The sequence below is a fragment of the Talpa occidentalis genome, unplaced genomic scaffold (genome assembly GCF_014898055.3).
Source record: "Talpa occidentalis isolate TD23 unplaced genomic scaffold, MPIMG_talOcc4v2.1 talOcc4.11, whole genome shotgun sequence".
NCBI classification, from domain to species: domain Eukaryota; kingdom Metazoa; phylum Chordata; class Mammalia; order Eulipotyphla; family Talpidae; genus Talpa; species Talpa occidentalis.
The window spans coordinates 3861011-3876730 of NW_023601104.1; the positions used below are offsets into that span (position 1 = coordinate 3861011).

At 46.9% G+C, this 15720-nt stretch overlaps 1 protein-coding gene across 1 annotated transcript in view; it reads right to left on the minus strand.

Annotated features, from left to right (window-relative positions):
• RYR3 (ryanodine receptor 3) overlaps positions 1 to 15720 on the minus strand; it is a 522405-nt gene that overhangs the window by 13411 nt on the left and 493274 nt on the right. Inside the window, exons 86-94 of the mRNA XM_054700223.1 lie at positions 14848 to 14952; positions 13088 to 13169; positions 11100 to 12433; positions 10594 to 10652; positions 9772 to 9943; positions 8588 to 8674; positions 7157 to 7357; positions 3473 to 3603; positions 54 to 96 (exon numbers count right to left, since the gene is read on the minus strand). Of these exons, the coding sequence (XP_054556198.1) occupies positions 54 to 96; positions 3473 to 3603; positions 7157 to 7357; positions 8588 to 8674; positions 9772 to 9943; positions 10594 to 10652; positions 11100 to 12433; positions 13088 to 13169; positions 14848 to 14952 (2214 nt within the window). The remainder of the gene's footprint in view (positions 1 to 53; positions 97 to 3472; positions 3604 to 7156; positions 7358 to 8587; positions 8675 to 9771; positions 9944 to 10593; positions 10653 to 11099; positions 12434 to 13087; positions 13170 to 14847; positions 14953 to 15720) is intronic.

A 15720-nucleotide genomic window follows, 5' to 3' on the forward strand; every position in this document is an offset into this window, starting at 1 on the left:
ATGGATTGTATTTCTTTGGCGACCACGGGACACTTTCCCCCGACAAGGCATACCTTTCTCTTTACAAACTTGTCCCAGTAGTTATTAGGAAAAGATCTGAAAAAGAGAGGAAAAAGGGAATTTAACATCAAGGCAGGCTCATCAAGAAACTTTGCAGCGTGTGTGTCCGGGTTTGTGATCTCTCTGGTTTTCGCCCTGCTCACTGAAGACTTCAAGACTTGATCGAAGTTCTTAGTGTTCCCACGACTTCGTGTTCACGTGTGAAACACCTGAATGGCCACTCGGCCTATTCTGTCTCAAAATTATGGTTACGAAGCAGGAATTGTGGTGATGGACAAACAGCAGCAGACAGGTGCTTATCGATCCTTTCCGTGGCAAAACTAGAAACAAAACTCTTTAAGCAACACCTGCATTCAACTTCCATTCACCAAGTCCCTGTTCCCTCTGTAACCAGCTAGGCGTTGGAGAGACGATGGTTGAAAATGTACACAGGTCCCTATTTTATGACCTTCCAGGCTGGGAATCACCTTTGATAAATTTAGTGGGTTTTGTTTTGTTTCGTTTTAAGCAGACTCTTCTACTCGAGTGTTTTCCACGTAACTCAGGGTTGGGGGTTGCTTTCCTCAGGGAATTACATCTCATGGGAATGATCTAATTCTCTATCTAATGACCAAAAGGGGTCCCTTTTGGTCCCTAATCCCCTAAAGAGAACTCCTTTCTTCTGCCTGGTAGTTTGTATAAACGACTACAAATCATTTCTTAAAGACCTGTCACTTTCAGGTATATGTTGGCCACAACTATTGGCCAACAAAATTATTTTGTTCCTCTCCAGAATGATCCTTTCTGGGAGAGTGCCTTGTGAAGCTAGAGTGCGTAATTCTCTCTTTTCATTTCCTTGAGTCATTCTCGTTGGCCCTGGATTCTAAAGAGTCCATGCAGGTTGGTCATGGTGGCCCCTATCCTGAGCAAATGCCGCTTCTTCCTCAGTAGAGTGACGATCTTAAAAATAATTCTTTTTCTGGCTAGTTAAAGCAATTTCTGTTTTAAACATTCAGTTGCCACTCAAAAGCAAAACAAATGCTGGGGTTACAGAACAAAATGATGAAAGATTTTATCTTCGGGGAACGGGAATAATTATCTTGACTTTGTACATTTTCCAGCTACTCGATATTTTTTTTGGACTGCATTTTAATCTAAAATAACAAAAACGAAGCCGGGCTTCCTCTGACGACAATGACATCTCCTTTCCATTAAATCCTTTATGCAAATAGTCGTTCACATAGGACTCAACCTCGGTCACATTTTGTCACAGTGGAAAGTTCCACAAGTGATCCTGAGAGAGCCACTCTCGGCAAAATCTGCTCAGATATTACCTTGCTCTGAGTGATGTAAGCTCCTTGAAGGTGGAAGCCGCTTTTAACTTGGTAATATCCTTAAAGTGTGGGTAGACAACAGGCCTTCAGAAGGGAAGTGCATAAATGAATGCTCAAGAAAAATATAAGATGCCCCATCTCTTTAGAATCCAGAAGATGCAATGAGACGCGGCTGCACACCCACCAGGCCGCGGTGTAACTGACAACAGCAGGTGCTGAGAAATAGGCAGAGGAGCAGGACTCCCATATGCTGCTGGTGGAAATGTACATCAGAACCAATAGTTGCACATCCTACTATTTAATAAATTCCTTTCCTAGATCTCTACTCCCGAGAAACTTCCTTTACTTGGACACCAGGTTAAAGAATGTGCCCTGTAGCAAGACATTGGAAATTGTTTATCCATTTCCTCAAAGGTGGATGTTTCAACACGTTGTAATATAGTCATGTCCTAGAAAATGCTGCAGTTTTGAGAATGACTAACTGTGGCTACATCAGTCTAGGTGAGTCCCCACAGAGGGCGTGGAACAAAATGGCAGGATGATACACAAACTCCATTTACGTGAAGTTCGAAAATAGTTAAAACGGAACAAAATGGAACAAGATCTATAGGGACACGTACGTACGTGTTAATGTTTTGAGCTACAGCATGTCCTACTACGTGTGCGAGGATGCCATTATTGTGGGGGAGAATGAAAAGTTCATTTATCTAAAAAGTTTCAAACGGCTAATCTATATATTTATGCATTTTCCTACTTAAGAACAATCGAGCCCCTTCACATATTTTGCAGATACCCTTGCTGGGACGTGTTAGTGTCCTTGTCCTGTTCTTAGAATAAATTTCTAGAAACAAAAATGCCCTTTTGCTAGGACTTTAAAGCCACATCACCTCGCACCACAGAGAGACATCTAATAATTGCAGAAAACTAACCAAAGACTTAAATTATCTAAGAGTATCTGAAATTCCTGCGATACGGTGACAAAGCAGTAGAAACCAGGCACAGTGGCCTTCCTCATTTTTCCACCTGTGAGGAGATGGGCAGGCTTTTTTTTTTCCCTCTAAGAGAAAATGTCTTCCCTTTCAAGACACTAGTTAAAAAATGCGCACTTGAGCCTCTGTGACCATCTTTGGACCAGGAGCAGCTTTCTGCTCCCAAAACTCAGGGCTGTTTCCAGACAAGCCATTCTAACTGACACAGCTGAGCTCAGCAGTCACCTTTGTTTACGTAGCTAGTACGATGTTTTTACTTTGCTTTTGCCACATTAATTTATCTTGCAACTCTCTGGAATACACTGTCATTATAGGATCGCCCTGGCGAGTGGTGAGGGCTATTTTTTGGGGGAAAAGCGAGAGAATGACTGAGTTTGAGGCCGACCAAGTGCCAGGTGCTGTGGCGAGCATGTGACATGGTTTCATTAATCCTTCCAGACCGCAGGCACTGATGCTCTCAGCCCTCTATTACTGAAGAGGAAATTGAGGCTTAGAAGGCATGATTACCTTTCCTGGTTCCCAGACAACTGAGTGTCAGAGCTGACTTGAATCTGCCTCTAGAATTGGTGCTCTTCCCACCACAGCAGTAATCACAGCACGTGCCTCCCATGAAGGCACGCTCAACTCTACAGGTCTTAACAGCCAGTCCAGATGGTCCTATTTTAACTACTCGTGCAACCGTCTAATGGATTATTCTGTGAGCAATGCTGTTACCAACTGGCACCCTGCTAAAGGAGACCTTAGAGGTGGCACTGTTGGGATTGCTGTGTTCCCATGGGAACTCCGGGGAAGCTCATTGGCTCCACCACCGTTGGCCAGTGAATCCCGTTGTGTGACTCAAACATGGAGATTTAGGGACGTCATCCTGTACTGGACTATCTATCCTTCATTCAACATGCTCAGCACTTTCTGAGAATAGCCTGTGTCCCTCAGACATAAGTGCATGGAGATACATACAAGTGTTTGAGGGGCAACTGGTTAGATTACTGAAAAGGCGGGGGTAGGGGGGCGAAGATCCAGAAGCCCAAGGAGGTTTATATTAATTGGTGTCCAAATTACTCCATTTACAGTAGAGATTCCTTTTGGAGGGGAACTTTGGGGGACACTTACGGTGTGTTGATTACCAAGCGGTCCCACTGCCCCTTGATGTCATCTTCAGATGGCTGTTCAGTAATGTACAGGCCGTCAAACTCCAGCTTTCTGGCAATTTCTTTTTCCCTTTTAAAAACCACCAAAGGGACCTAGAAATGGAAAGACACTGGTTGCTCAGAGAAGGCTGTCTGATTAAAGCACTCCTCTCAAGCATATCTCACAAGTTAGCCGTCCGACTTCAGGGCGCTGGATTCTTCGGGAACCGAGGTGTGGCTCCAAAGCCAAGCGGATCGCCTCTCATTCCTTTGGCTAAGATGACCCCCTCTCCAAAAGCTGATCTAATTTGTACCACTCTCTAAGGTTTGGGTTAAACAGTTGGTATGAATACAAATTGGACTCCGTTGTATATTCTAGTGGGGCTATGTATGGATGAGTCCCAGGGTCAAATGTGTTGAGATCTCTTAAGACCTCTAGGCTGGAGCTGAACTGAGATTTAGAAGACAATAAGCTATTCAAGAATAGATTAGAGAGCCGTAGGAATACTATGAAATCTTTCGACCCCTTTCAATGGCTAGGGCCATATTCCTCTCATGGCTTTGGAGTTTGGTTAATGAAACATAGTTTGATGGTTAGAATGATGGGATTCACTGGGCTCTATATTTGGTCTTAGGTTTTGAAGTTTACTTCCAGAGATTCTTTCTAAGAAGAGCTCCCGCCAGCTAGTAACACATTCATTTGTTCCCTACTATCACTCCCTGTTCTCTTACGGTTGTCATTCTAATTTTACCCTAGATGCAGTGGCATAGATATAAGACCTACAACCCAAGGGGTACACAAAAAAGGGCAGAAGAATAATCCACTTGCCCCAACTATCACTAGACATGCATGCGCTGCTAATATGGGAGGCAGTTGGTAAAGCCAGAGACTGTAGTGAAATCCCAGGAAATGAGAAGTCAGAGCAATAGTGGGGAGCAAACCCCACACCGGTGAATGATGTCCTGAACAAACTGCACCCCAGTGAGAGCTCAAGTGCCTTGGAATACAACTTCCCGTATGCCGTGACCTGGACTTCAGGAGCAGGGTTGCTGCTAGAAACGAGGGGTAGAGCTAGATGGCCATTTTTTGGGGGAGCCTTTTAGAAGGAACCAGGCACATGGGCTCACTTTTTTTTGTAGATGGATCTGCTGTAGAAGCAGCCACCCTACTGACCAGTGTCTGGGTGGCCTTTATGCCCCACCCACCAGTGCATGGGGGTAAAGTGGGGCGAGCACCTGACTGCAGGTGTGGGCCTCTGCCCGACCCTGGCATCTCCTACAGCTACATCTCCATCTCACATCATCATCCGTTGGTCACTGAACTTCCCCCTCTCCCTCTATCCTGTTGGTTAGAATACATTCATTACCTTCATGAATACATTCATTTATATATTTTGCTGCAGCATTTTGTTTGCATTCATGGTGGCTGGATCCAGAACCACCAAGAGCGGTTCTGACCTGGTGACAGTTTTTAGACTCTCTGCCTGGTTACAGAAATAGCCGAAGAAGCTTAATTTAGACAGAGCCAGGGTTTCTCATTCAGCTGGGAGACACCGGTTACTTGGAATCATCCCTGAAACCTGCATCTCCAAACTGTTTCTTCCAGTAACTCTCTCGAACCTTATACTATCCATATGCCCCAGACTGTTCCTTTATGTCCAAGACAAAAGGACAGAATTTAGCAAATGATCTGTAAAGAGTTACCTCTAGACTTTTTTGCTTTAAAACAATGAAGGAACAGAGAAAATAAAAGGCTGAAATATAGGCACGGCACACTGTGAGAAATCAATGACCGCCATTAGTTAATGGATGGTGTGGGAGGGGAAGCAAGACAAAACTTCCCTGCCTAAGGTCTGCTGTGTTTTGAAAGGACTCTGGACAATAAGAATATCAAGTTTTAGAGCAGTACTGTTGGCTGGGATTTGAAGCATTTCCACTTACTCTTTGAGGAGAGTATTCCTTTGTAAGTAGAACTTCCACATTTTTGCTCCCTAGATAGTGTCTCTCTCTGGCTTGGTGTCATCACTCTATCTCTACCCCCTCCTGCAGGCTGAGTTCTAGGACAGTGAATGAAGGAAGAGTAACTGTTAGCTACTCTAGCCTTTACTACACCTGATGTTCTGAGAACTTTTACACATCTTAATTAAAATTTCCAGCAGCTTTTAGGGGCTGGTGGTATTACCATGATACTCTTTCACTGAAGAGAAAACAAGAATTGGGGAGGTTACATGGCAGAGTTGTGAGTTCACCCCAGGCAGCCTGGTTCCAGATCTGCTCTTTCATCATCATGATGGAGTCCTTGTGTGGTTCAGGGCACATGGTAAGTTCAGCAGCACCACTGGACTTTGTTCATGGGGGAAGAGAGGGAAACAAAGGAATCTATTTTCTGGGCTCTTCCCAGGCGGAGGCTGGCTTACTATATAGCCAAGGAGACATGCTGCTTGAGAGGGAAAAACGTAATGGAAAAAAAAATTATGATACAATGGAAACAGAGCTGGCCTTAGAACACCAAAGCAGAATGACTGAAGAAGGATGTCCCTGTAGTAGTGCTGGGACATGGCCCCAAAGAACCGCATCTCCTAGTACTCATGCCCTTAGTGCAGTGCCCTGTGCAGCAGCGACTTGCTTGAACCAACAGAATGCCATGGAGATGACAGTGCCAGTTCTGGGTCTAAGCTTTAAGAAGGGCTGCCGGCAGCCTGAACTTCCGTGCTCTTTTTTTGGATATCCCAAGCCGTCACATGCAGGCAGTCCCGCTGTCCTGCTGGAGGCACCATGTGGAAAGGCCACACAGAAAGGGGGGTGTTGTGCTGGGGGGGAGCAGAGAGAGAGAGAGAATAAGTAAGAGGAAGAATGAAGTAGGAGGGAGGACCCAGCTGCCCCCTTGTTAATATGCCAGCCACGAGCGCACCATCGTGGACAGGCTAGCACATTCTAGCTCCCAGAAGATTGCTGATGCAAGCATCTCAGAACTGGGGAACTGCTCCAGGGTCCCCACTCAGATCACAGAAGCAGAGATAAAACAGCACTTTAAGCTACTAAGCTTTGGAGTGATTTATGCTACAGCAGGTAACTGCAACAGCACCTCAGGTTTACTTCTGATAACACAAACAGTTAAAATCCAGTAACTTTTGAAAGGGGAAAAGCACCTTTATAAAAACTTCAACATAGATTCAAAAGATCAGAAGCTCCTCTCATTACTGATGCCGTGTGGGGTTTATTAGATGGGACACCTAAAGCAAGACTTCTCAAGCCAGCGCGTGCCTGCACATCACCGGGGAGCATGCCGCACTGTAGATCTGCTTTAAAAGGCCAAGATGGGGCCTCCCCAGTGGTGCAGCGGTTGAGTGCCGCCCGCTGCTCCCCTCAGCAGTGTACTTCGTCAGTCTGCCTATTCTGTTCCCTGCTCTGGCTCTGGTGAATTCGCTCACCCTCCCACACTTCTGACTGTATCCAGTGCTTGTATAAATAAAAAAAAAAAAAAAAAAAAAAGGCCAAGACGGATCAAGATTCTGTGGTTCTAATCAGCAACCAGCTGAGGCCCAGGCTGCTGCTCCAGGAACTTTATTCTACCAGCAAAATCCTAGTGAACGAAGGATTGGCTGTGTTCAAAACATGATGTTTCTTTCTCAAGGAGCTGGGTTAGACTCCGTGGCCAGCTACTCACCTTCAGGCAGTAATAGCCCACCACGCAGACGAGAGAGATGACGGTGTGGATGATGGCCAGGGCCCGCAAGGCTGGTGCCATGTAGCCTGTGCTCTCCTGCAGGACGAAGAACACCATGGCCTCTTCCTCTTCCTCCTCATTAAAGGAATTCCACAGGTTTGCAACGTCCTCTGTCTCTTCTTCTAAAGGTTCTTCAGTCACCTGGGCCAAGACACACACTCTCCTAAGACATCAGAAGGAGCCTCTGCCACCGGGCTCTCCCCACATGTGCTAAGCTGCTAACATGCTGTGCAAACAGTGACATGGCATGACTAGCTGAACAAAGGACATTTTGGGATAACTTACTGCTAAGAAGCCCTGGTATCGCTAGTAAATGCGAACATAATTTATAAGAGACAAAACAAAAAGCCCCCAAAAAATCAAAATGAGGGAAGTTTTGCTAGAGACACTATATCCCTATGCTCCCGGTGGGAGGCTCTGCAGTGCTGTGGTTTGAGTGTGCCACACATACATGTGCAGGTGCCCCCACGCATGTGCACATGCACACGCACACGCACACTCTTCCATTCTTTCTGAGATGCCATGAGCACTCAAGTCCTCAACTGCCATTCTTACACAGATGACTCCCCAGTCAACGCTTTCCAGACACATCCTGCAGCTCCGACTGTCTGCTGGATATCTCCGCCTGGATGGATGTTGTCTGCAATCATCTCAACCTTAGGAGATTTAAACGCAAGCTTTGCCACACTCTAGAGAGTCCCCTTTTTTCTTCTATGGGGAATACACAGCAATTAGTTTGCTGGGTGGAAGCTTGAGGTGCGTGAAAGAACCTTTAACAAGATTAGATTGGTGGGTTTAAATAGGAACGGAGAGAGGCAAGTGGTAGAAGAGCCAGTTAAGGACTATGTAAAGAATCCAGGACCTACCATTCATTAATTCACTCCACTAGCATTTATTATGTGCCAACAGTATACAAGACCCACTTACGAAAGTTCAAAATCTTCCATAGTTTTGATTCGTCCCTCTCTTATATCCAGAAAGCAACCCTGTTAATTCTTCCTTCATAATGGTTGTAACACATGGGCCATATGATGGCCCTGTTACCAACATATGATGGCCAACATATGATGGCTCTGTTACCTTACTCCTTAAGGAAAGAATGGTTTTGTTATGCATTTTGAAATACATAGTAGTTCCTAGAATAGAGGGTAGCAAGAATCTAGAGTATCTCTAAGTATCGACTAGAACCAACCTGAATGACTGAAATAGCGCCCTAGCTGGCTTCCCTAGCAGGCAGTCTCTCCATACTTCCCCTAGCTGAAGACAGTGTTCTCTTTAGGTGTTAGAATTTTTGTTCAAGTCAAGAGCATAACTCGAGTTACAGTTTGGAAAGTATCATAGTTCGCAAATAGCCCCTGAATGAGTTATCACCTTGTAAAAGAGCAGGATGAAGTTGATAGCGAAGGCTACAAACAGAGCAAGGAACCTCAGGTTGTAGAAATTCCTGGCCAGGTAATGCTGAAAAGAAAAGGACAGGCAGAAGTAGGAGAGCTTTGAGGGGAAAAGAGACCCGCCCTCGCTCGCACAGGTCTTTTCTCATTACAAGTTCAGACACGGCTTTTTCCAACGACGAGTTACTCGTTGGCAACCACTCTTCCTGGCCTTCTCAAGACGTAGCTGGGGGGAATCTGGAAAGTTGATTTTTAATAAGTTGCTTTGAATGATACTCAGAGGACCCCCGTTCTGACTTAGCACACAGGGAACCAAGTGTTAAATGTGCTCCTGGCAGAGACGGACATTCTGCTGTGGAAGTGCTGCGTGTGTGTGTGCGCGCGCGCGCGCGTGCACACACGTGAGCACTCCATGAAGGAGGTTGTCTATTTGGAAGCTGAGTGATCTCGGCCCACCACTAACCCTGACGCTCACAGTCTGGAGCAGGCTGACTGCGGGCTTTACGCCCTTTCTAAGCCACGGCCCAGGAGCCTCTGCTCTCTGTTCTCCCCTCTTGGTGGGCACCCATTGTCATTCTCACCCTCCCTGGAAAAGTCCGCACTCGAGGACTGCAGTAGGACGGCAGCTGCTTGGGTTAAATTCTCAATCCCTCTCATCAGTGAAGCTGGGGAAGTTATGGGCTTGGCTGTCAGCAACTGGTCCTCAGTGGGCAATTTATCAGAGAAAGAATGTTACAAGCTGTGCTAAGGGCGGAGTGCCTGTGCAATAAAGCAGCCTTGGAGTACCAGTGTGGGAACCTCAGCTAATAAAGGCATACTCTTCCTGCGCCCCACATGATCAAACTACGACTGAGCTTTGGGGCCGGGTTAAGTCTCCACATCATGCATATAAAGAACCAGCTAGAAAGAGCGGTTCCTGCTTTCCTGAAGAGAGTACAGGCCAGGGGCCTGGGCAGAGGAGCAGGTGTGCTTGACTTTTACCAGGTTATTACCTTTTATTTCCTCCAACACAGAAGGAACAGAGAGATGAACCAGAAGAGGAGAGAGATGAGAAAGAGGAGGAAGCATAAACAATCAAACGGTGAAACACTCAGTGGCCACTTCTCTGAGGTCTGCTGGGCCCAAGGCCTGCGCTCAGAGAGGGGCCAGGGCGAGAGCACTTACCAGTAACTTGGTCTGATAGATTTCCAGTCCTTTAAAGAAATTGGCCATGAAAGCTTCAGGCTTCTCAATTTTCTGGCCATGTCGCCGTTTCTTCTTTTTTGCTTTGTCTGTCCACAGAGCCTCGGCTTGCTCCTCCTCTTTGGCTGTATCCTCCTTCTCCCCATCTTCCGTGCTGGAGAAACAGACCCACTCAGCACTGGAGGACAGAGGGGCTTGTGGCCCAGACTAAGTTAAAAGGAAATCTGGGCTGAGTGGGGCGGGAGATCACTTATTTCTTGCAGGTGGGAACCTGAGGTATTTAGCACCCCACACTGCCTGGATGTCAGCTTTGTATTTAATGAGGACTACGACCACTCTGATGAGTCACGGTCATAGGTGTATGTCAGTACGCAAATTTGTAGTCTCCTGAAAATAGGCTTAATAACATTTTTCCTCTTAGAAAACATGTACTGTATTTTCTAGGCTTTTGTGGGAATCAGGTATTGTACCTATTCTCGCAAGCATGTGGGAGGAACTAAATGAAAGATAAAAACAGAGCATGGGGCCTGGTATGTAGTAGATAATATTATCCTTCTCATCCCTGTCATACAAAGTTGCTAAGTGTGGGTGTTGGGTGTACAAGATTATCAGAATGTGTTTATTGGATAGCCGGGGTACCAAACAAACAAACAAACAAAAATGTATCCGGGTCTTGCACAATATCTATTTCTTCTAGTAATAGAAACTAGGTTTTCTCTTTACATAGGACAGTAGATGCTACGAGTAGACACTCTCTGGAAGTAGCCATCATGGCAATTAGAGTAGCTGTTACCAAGAACTTACTCTGCCTTCTCAGACTCAACTCTTCCTTCAGCTTCATGTGCTGCTTTCATCTCTGCCGCCTAGATAGAAATAACAGTCAGTTAGGGCTCCGCGGATAAATAAGCTCATGGGGCTGTGCCATGCCCCTGGCCATTTTCCTCTCCTGGGTCACAAGACCTTAAGTGCCATACGTGGCCTTCCACGCGTTCAGTTCACTGGACGAACCTGCTCCATAACTAGCCTTCTAAGGAACGTGTCAAGGCGAGGTGAGGGTCGCAGACCATCATGTTTGAACTCCACAGTGTCTACTGGAGACCACTTGGCAATGAGATGCCGAGGCAACTCCCTAAGTCTCAATCTCCGCAGACGCGGCAGACCTGGAATTGCAGGATCGGGGAACTCTCAGAAGAGCTGGTGTCTAGTACACTACTGGGGCCGAGGGACTGGGCTCAGTACACACGGCAAGATACAGCGGCCAGTCTCTTTCAAGGGTTAAAGCAAGACAGTAAGAAGTAAATTATGCTTACCTGTGCTTTCCTTTGCTTCTGCACTGTACTCTCTAGTGTAGGGGGTTCGTCCTTGCCAATAATCTCTGAGAGGTCACCCAAACCCACTTCGGGCCCGTGTTTTAAGCCACCTTCCTTCTTTGCGTGGAATCCAAAGAGATCTGACATAACATCCGCATCTCCCTTCTCACCCTTTATGAAGTGTACCAGTTCAGTTGTGACACCCGGCTCAGTCACTTCCGCTCTCTCAGCCTCCACTGCATCCTCATGGATACCGAATTGGGTTGGGTCAGGCATGTCCCCCAGGATCTTGGTCACCCTGATGTTCTTTGCCCCTTCTACCAGGCCCCCTCCAAACACTGTGCTCCAGAGGATCTGAAAGATTCCTCCCAAGATGGTGAAGAACAATTGGAAAAGCCCCACGAACAACATCCAGAAGAAAGAGAAGAACACCCTCACCAGCTCCTTCACAGTCATCTTTTTCACCTTCCTGTACTGCTTCCTGAGATTCTTCAGGGTTGCCTTCTTCAGAAAGTTGGCGACATTTCTCTTCATGGAGGCACAGGCCATGGCAAATGCAGAGACCGGCTCAAAAGATGAGTCTTCCTCCTCTTCAGCCTCCAGTTCTAATGTGTAAGAAGGATCTTCATCTTCTTCCCTCTCCTCCTCCTCCGGCCTGTCGGCTGAATCGGATTCAGAGATCTGCGACGCTAGCTGCATTTCGAAGATGGTGTCCTCGCAGAAGTTCACAAACAGTTCCATCTTCTCTTGCTCTCCACCTTCATTGACGACATCAAAGATGAACTGTCTCTTAGATTCCTTCACCTGGGGCTTCTCCCACTGAGTTCGGCTGGATTCACTGATCTCAAAATAAACACGCTCGATTTTCTTGGCCCCGCCCATGATCTCAATGCGTCCTAGGTACGGCTCAAAGTAATTGAGCACGCTTTCTGCTGGGTCCAACAGACACTTAAGGCGAGAGTCATTCGGCATGTGTTCCGAAAGATTCGTCAACAACACGGCCACATTAAACCCTATGTCCTTGGCTGGCTCATGGAACCGGTCTACAAAATCCATGTAATTAAACATGTCATTCTCATCAGCTTCCGCACACGAGAGGAGAAAATCAATCTCTGACTGTATGTACTGTTTCTGCCCTTCCATGGCCTTCTGGAATTCTTTTTTGGAGATAATTCCTTTACCATCTGGGTCATACTCCTTGAAGGTGTCTGAGCTGGTTAAGTCTTTAAGTTTCAAGAACATGTCAAAGAATTTCAAGATCATTTCTACATTGGTAGATGACTCTACCAGTGTGTCAACCATCTGCTTGCCAATAGTTCCATTTACCACATTTCCTGTGAGGCAGGTTCAAAAAGACATACAAATACAATAAATAAACCCAAGCCATCACGACACTGGTCAGGTGGCTATCTTTAGAAGACCTATATGCCAAATCAGTCAGCTTTTTTTTTCTGACTGTGATGATTTGGAAACGGGTAGGAGGGAGCAGCAAGCCATAAAGACTACACCACTAGGAGCCAAGGGGGAGAGAAACGACGGGAAGGAGATTGGCCACACCAGCGCCCTTTATCTGGCCTGGGGCCTGGGAAGTGGTTTCATTATCAGATTCTGGGGGACACATAGGGATAAGTGGTGCCCCTCTTATCCCCTTAGACCTCGAGGGTGCCCAACTAGATGGCTGGCATACACACTGGCAGCCAGATGTATTGAAAAGCAATGGGGAGAGGGAGAGGATAGGGAAGAGCAAAGCTTAGAGGTTTTCCCCAGTTCATTCTGGCTTTCCTATTGATATAAAATGAGTTGGTTTCAGGCTTTGTCCATCAGACCATGTGCCCCTCACTCATTTTTTTGTCTCTAAAAATTTGGTTCTCTAACCCATGTCATACGGCATCCATGATGTGCCAGAAGGATCATCTGCATGGTTAGTATGGTTAGTGCTTGGACCGATTACAGTTGTGTGAATGCCTAGTTATACCAAACAGCCCAACCTTCCAGGAGGGACAGAAGCATCACCACCATGTCCTGAAGGAGATCCAAGAGTTCCTTCAGCAGCTCGATCTGACTGGAATCCTAGAACAGAAACAGGAGATACCCCTGAGCTATCTGACACCTCAGCAAAGTACAGGGCAGCGAGCAAGAAGAGCCTGCTCTGGAAAGGTTAGGCGAAGGCTGCATCAGTCTCCGGAATGAGCTCCCTTCTCATTGGGGAGGCAGGTGTCTCATCGCTGCTGGTGGCCCGGGAGGCTCGCTGCAGCGGACTCATCCACAGGGCTCCTCCGCAGCTTCCTTTCATCGGAGCAATGTGGCAGACACAGCGGCTGTTGTCCAAACTACTGAACAACCCCATCCACCACAGAGCTGTTGGGTATCTTGAGTAGTTTGTGTTGTCCTGTTTTCTACTGGAGAGTCACCAGTGAGCTTTGGGGGAATACCATAGCAAGCCAATGAAGTTGTCAAAGTTATAATCACCGAGCGGGTTCTCCTTTCTTTCTGGAATAATCTAGGTTCTCCTGATTCTAGTTGGTGGTGATTGGGGTGCCACTGGTCCCTTAAAATGTTACATAACAGAGGCTATTTCCTCCAGATGGTTTTGAGACTAGTCTGTTTGGTTTCAGTTTCGGCATTGCAGACAGGGCACTGCCAAAGTGAGCTCTGTGCTTTGTACCTACATCCAGTATGAGGGTGCGAGTAAAAAAAAAAAAATGCATTGCGGGCCATGCTTTTGCACTCTCTCACAAATGTAGTTCTTTGCGTAGCCCTTCAAATTTCAGAGGGATTTTCCCCACCTTTGGTTTTTGTCACAGCTGTACATAAAATATCATAGCAGTGTAGACTATTAGAGCTGGATGAGGCCTCAGAGATCATCTTTTCTAAGCCCCAGTATTTTATAGATGATGAAACTCAAAACCAGAAAGGGAGAGTGACTTCCTGAAAGTCACCAGTGAGGAGGTGGCCGGGAGAGGCTCTGGTCTCCGGGGCCTCCGCACCACACCGCCCTGCTGGGCTGACAGAGGAGTGGACATGTTCCTGCCAAATTAGCAGCCCTCTCTCCCATTAGGCCAGAGTCAAAAGGGGAAAAACGAAAGGGTTCAGTAGCACATTCCAGAAGAGAGGAGGCAGATGTGACAGCCTTGAAAATTTTAGAGACACATTATTTAAATTAATACTGCAAATGTTACTCTCATCAGTCTGAAATACATCCTGAATTTCTCCCCCATGGGTTGTCATGGAGAGAGGCAATTGACTACCATACGCTACATTTATTTGTTCGTAATAAATGCTCTGAGCGATTCCGATTCGTCTTGCCAGAGAGATGGGGAGTGAAAAGGAAAGGCAGAGTCGGGGAGAGGGAGGAAGCAGAGGTGTGAGAAAGGGGACATGTGGGTTACAGAAACATGCAGACATTGCACACATCAGGGCTGTAGACAGTGTTTGGAAACCGACAGAACAGTGACGAGGAAGCAAAAAGGATTACCACCACCACAAGCAAGTGTTGAGGCAATTATGGAAAGGATAGGTTGGTGGGACACGAAGGAGGAAGCTGCATCCATGCAAAAGCCTTTCTGGGACCCGTGGAGCCATTCAGTCCTGTCCCCCATTTAGGCCCTCTGTTGTAAAAATGAGACCTCATCCTCACAACTTTTCCAGCCATTTGATCAAGCAGTCACATCTGAAATGGGTATACCAAGGGGAGGGGGCTGGCTGAGCATTTCACACCAACGACATGTTGGGGAACGGGCCACAGTACCTGGGAGAGTTTCATCTGCATGTTAGCAAAGACGTGGAGGAAGCCGACCACCGCGTCCCACAGCCTGCTGTGCGCCAGGCTCTGCTGGTTTCCAATGCAAGGGCCCTAGGGAAAGAGGACATCCTTATTTCACTTACACCCCGTGAGCTGGTCTGGAGCTTGCCCCAGGGTGGGCATCTGACACCTGCTTATTAGAAGCAGACAGCTTCTTCCAAACGTCACATACATATTTTCCTAGGGTATTAGTTCCCCTACCTCCAGTCTTAAAACCCATTGTCTAGGAAAAACCACCAGGGGGGGCCTCCCCCGGTGGCGCAGCGGTTGAGCGCTGGGCTGCGAAGCTGCCCGCAGCCTCTGCAGCACCAGTTCGATTCCCGGCCCCAGCGAGGGTCCCACATGGAGCGCAGCCCTCTCCTGCCGTGACCGCTGCTCCCCTCAGCAGTGTACTTTGTCAGTCTGCCTGTTCTGTTCCCCGCTCTAGCTCTGGTGAATTCTATCACCCTCCTGCGCTTCTGATTGTACCCAGTGCTTGTATAAATAAATAAATTAATTAAAAAAAACCCCAAACCACCAGGGATTTCAGTCTGCTGATTTTCCAAGTTTTTCTTTTAGCCTGAGATGCATTCTTCAAGTAAAACCTTGCACTGAAGAACATTTTTTTCAAATCATGAAGTGCTCTGGTTGAAACAGGATTAAAGGGCACTCCAGCCCAGTCTCACCCACACTTTGGTCGGAGAGTGGGTTCCGTGGAGCACATGCTGAAGACTAGGCCCTAGTGTCTCAGGCAGAGCTGTGCACACAAGGTTATGACCACATGGCTGTGCTCAGTGAAAAAGTTGGAATAAATTGCTAGTGTTGAATTACTCTTAGGAT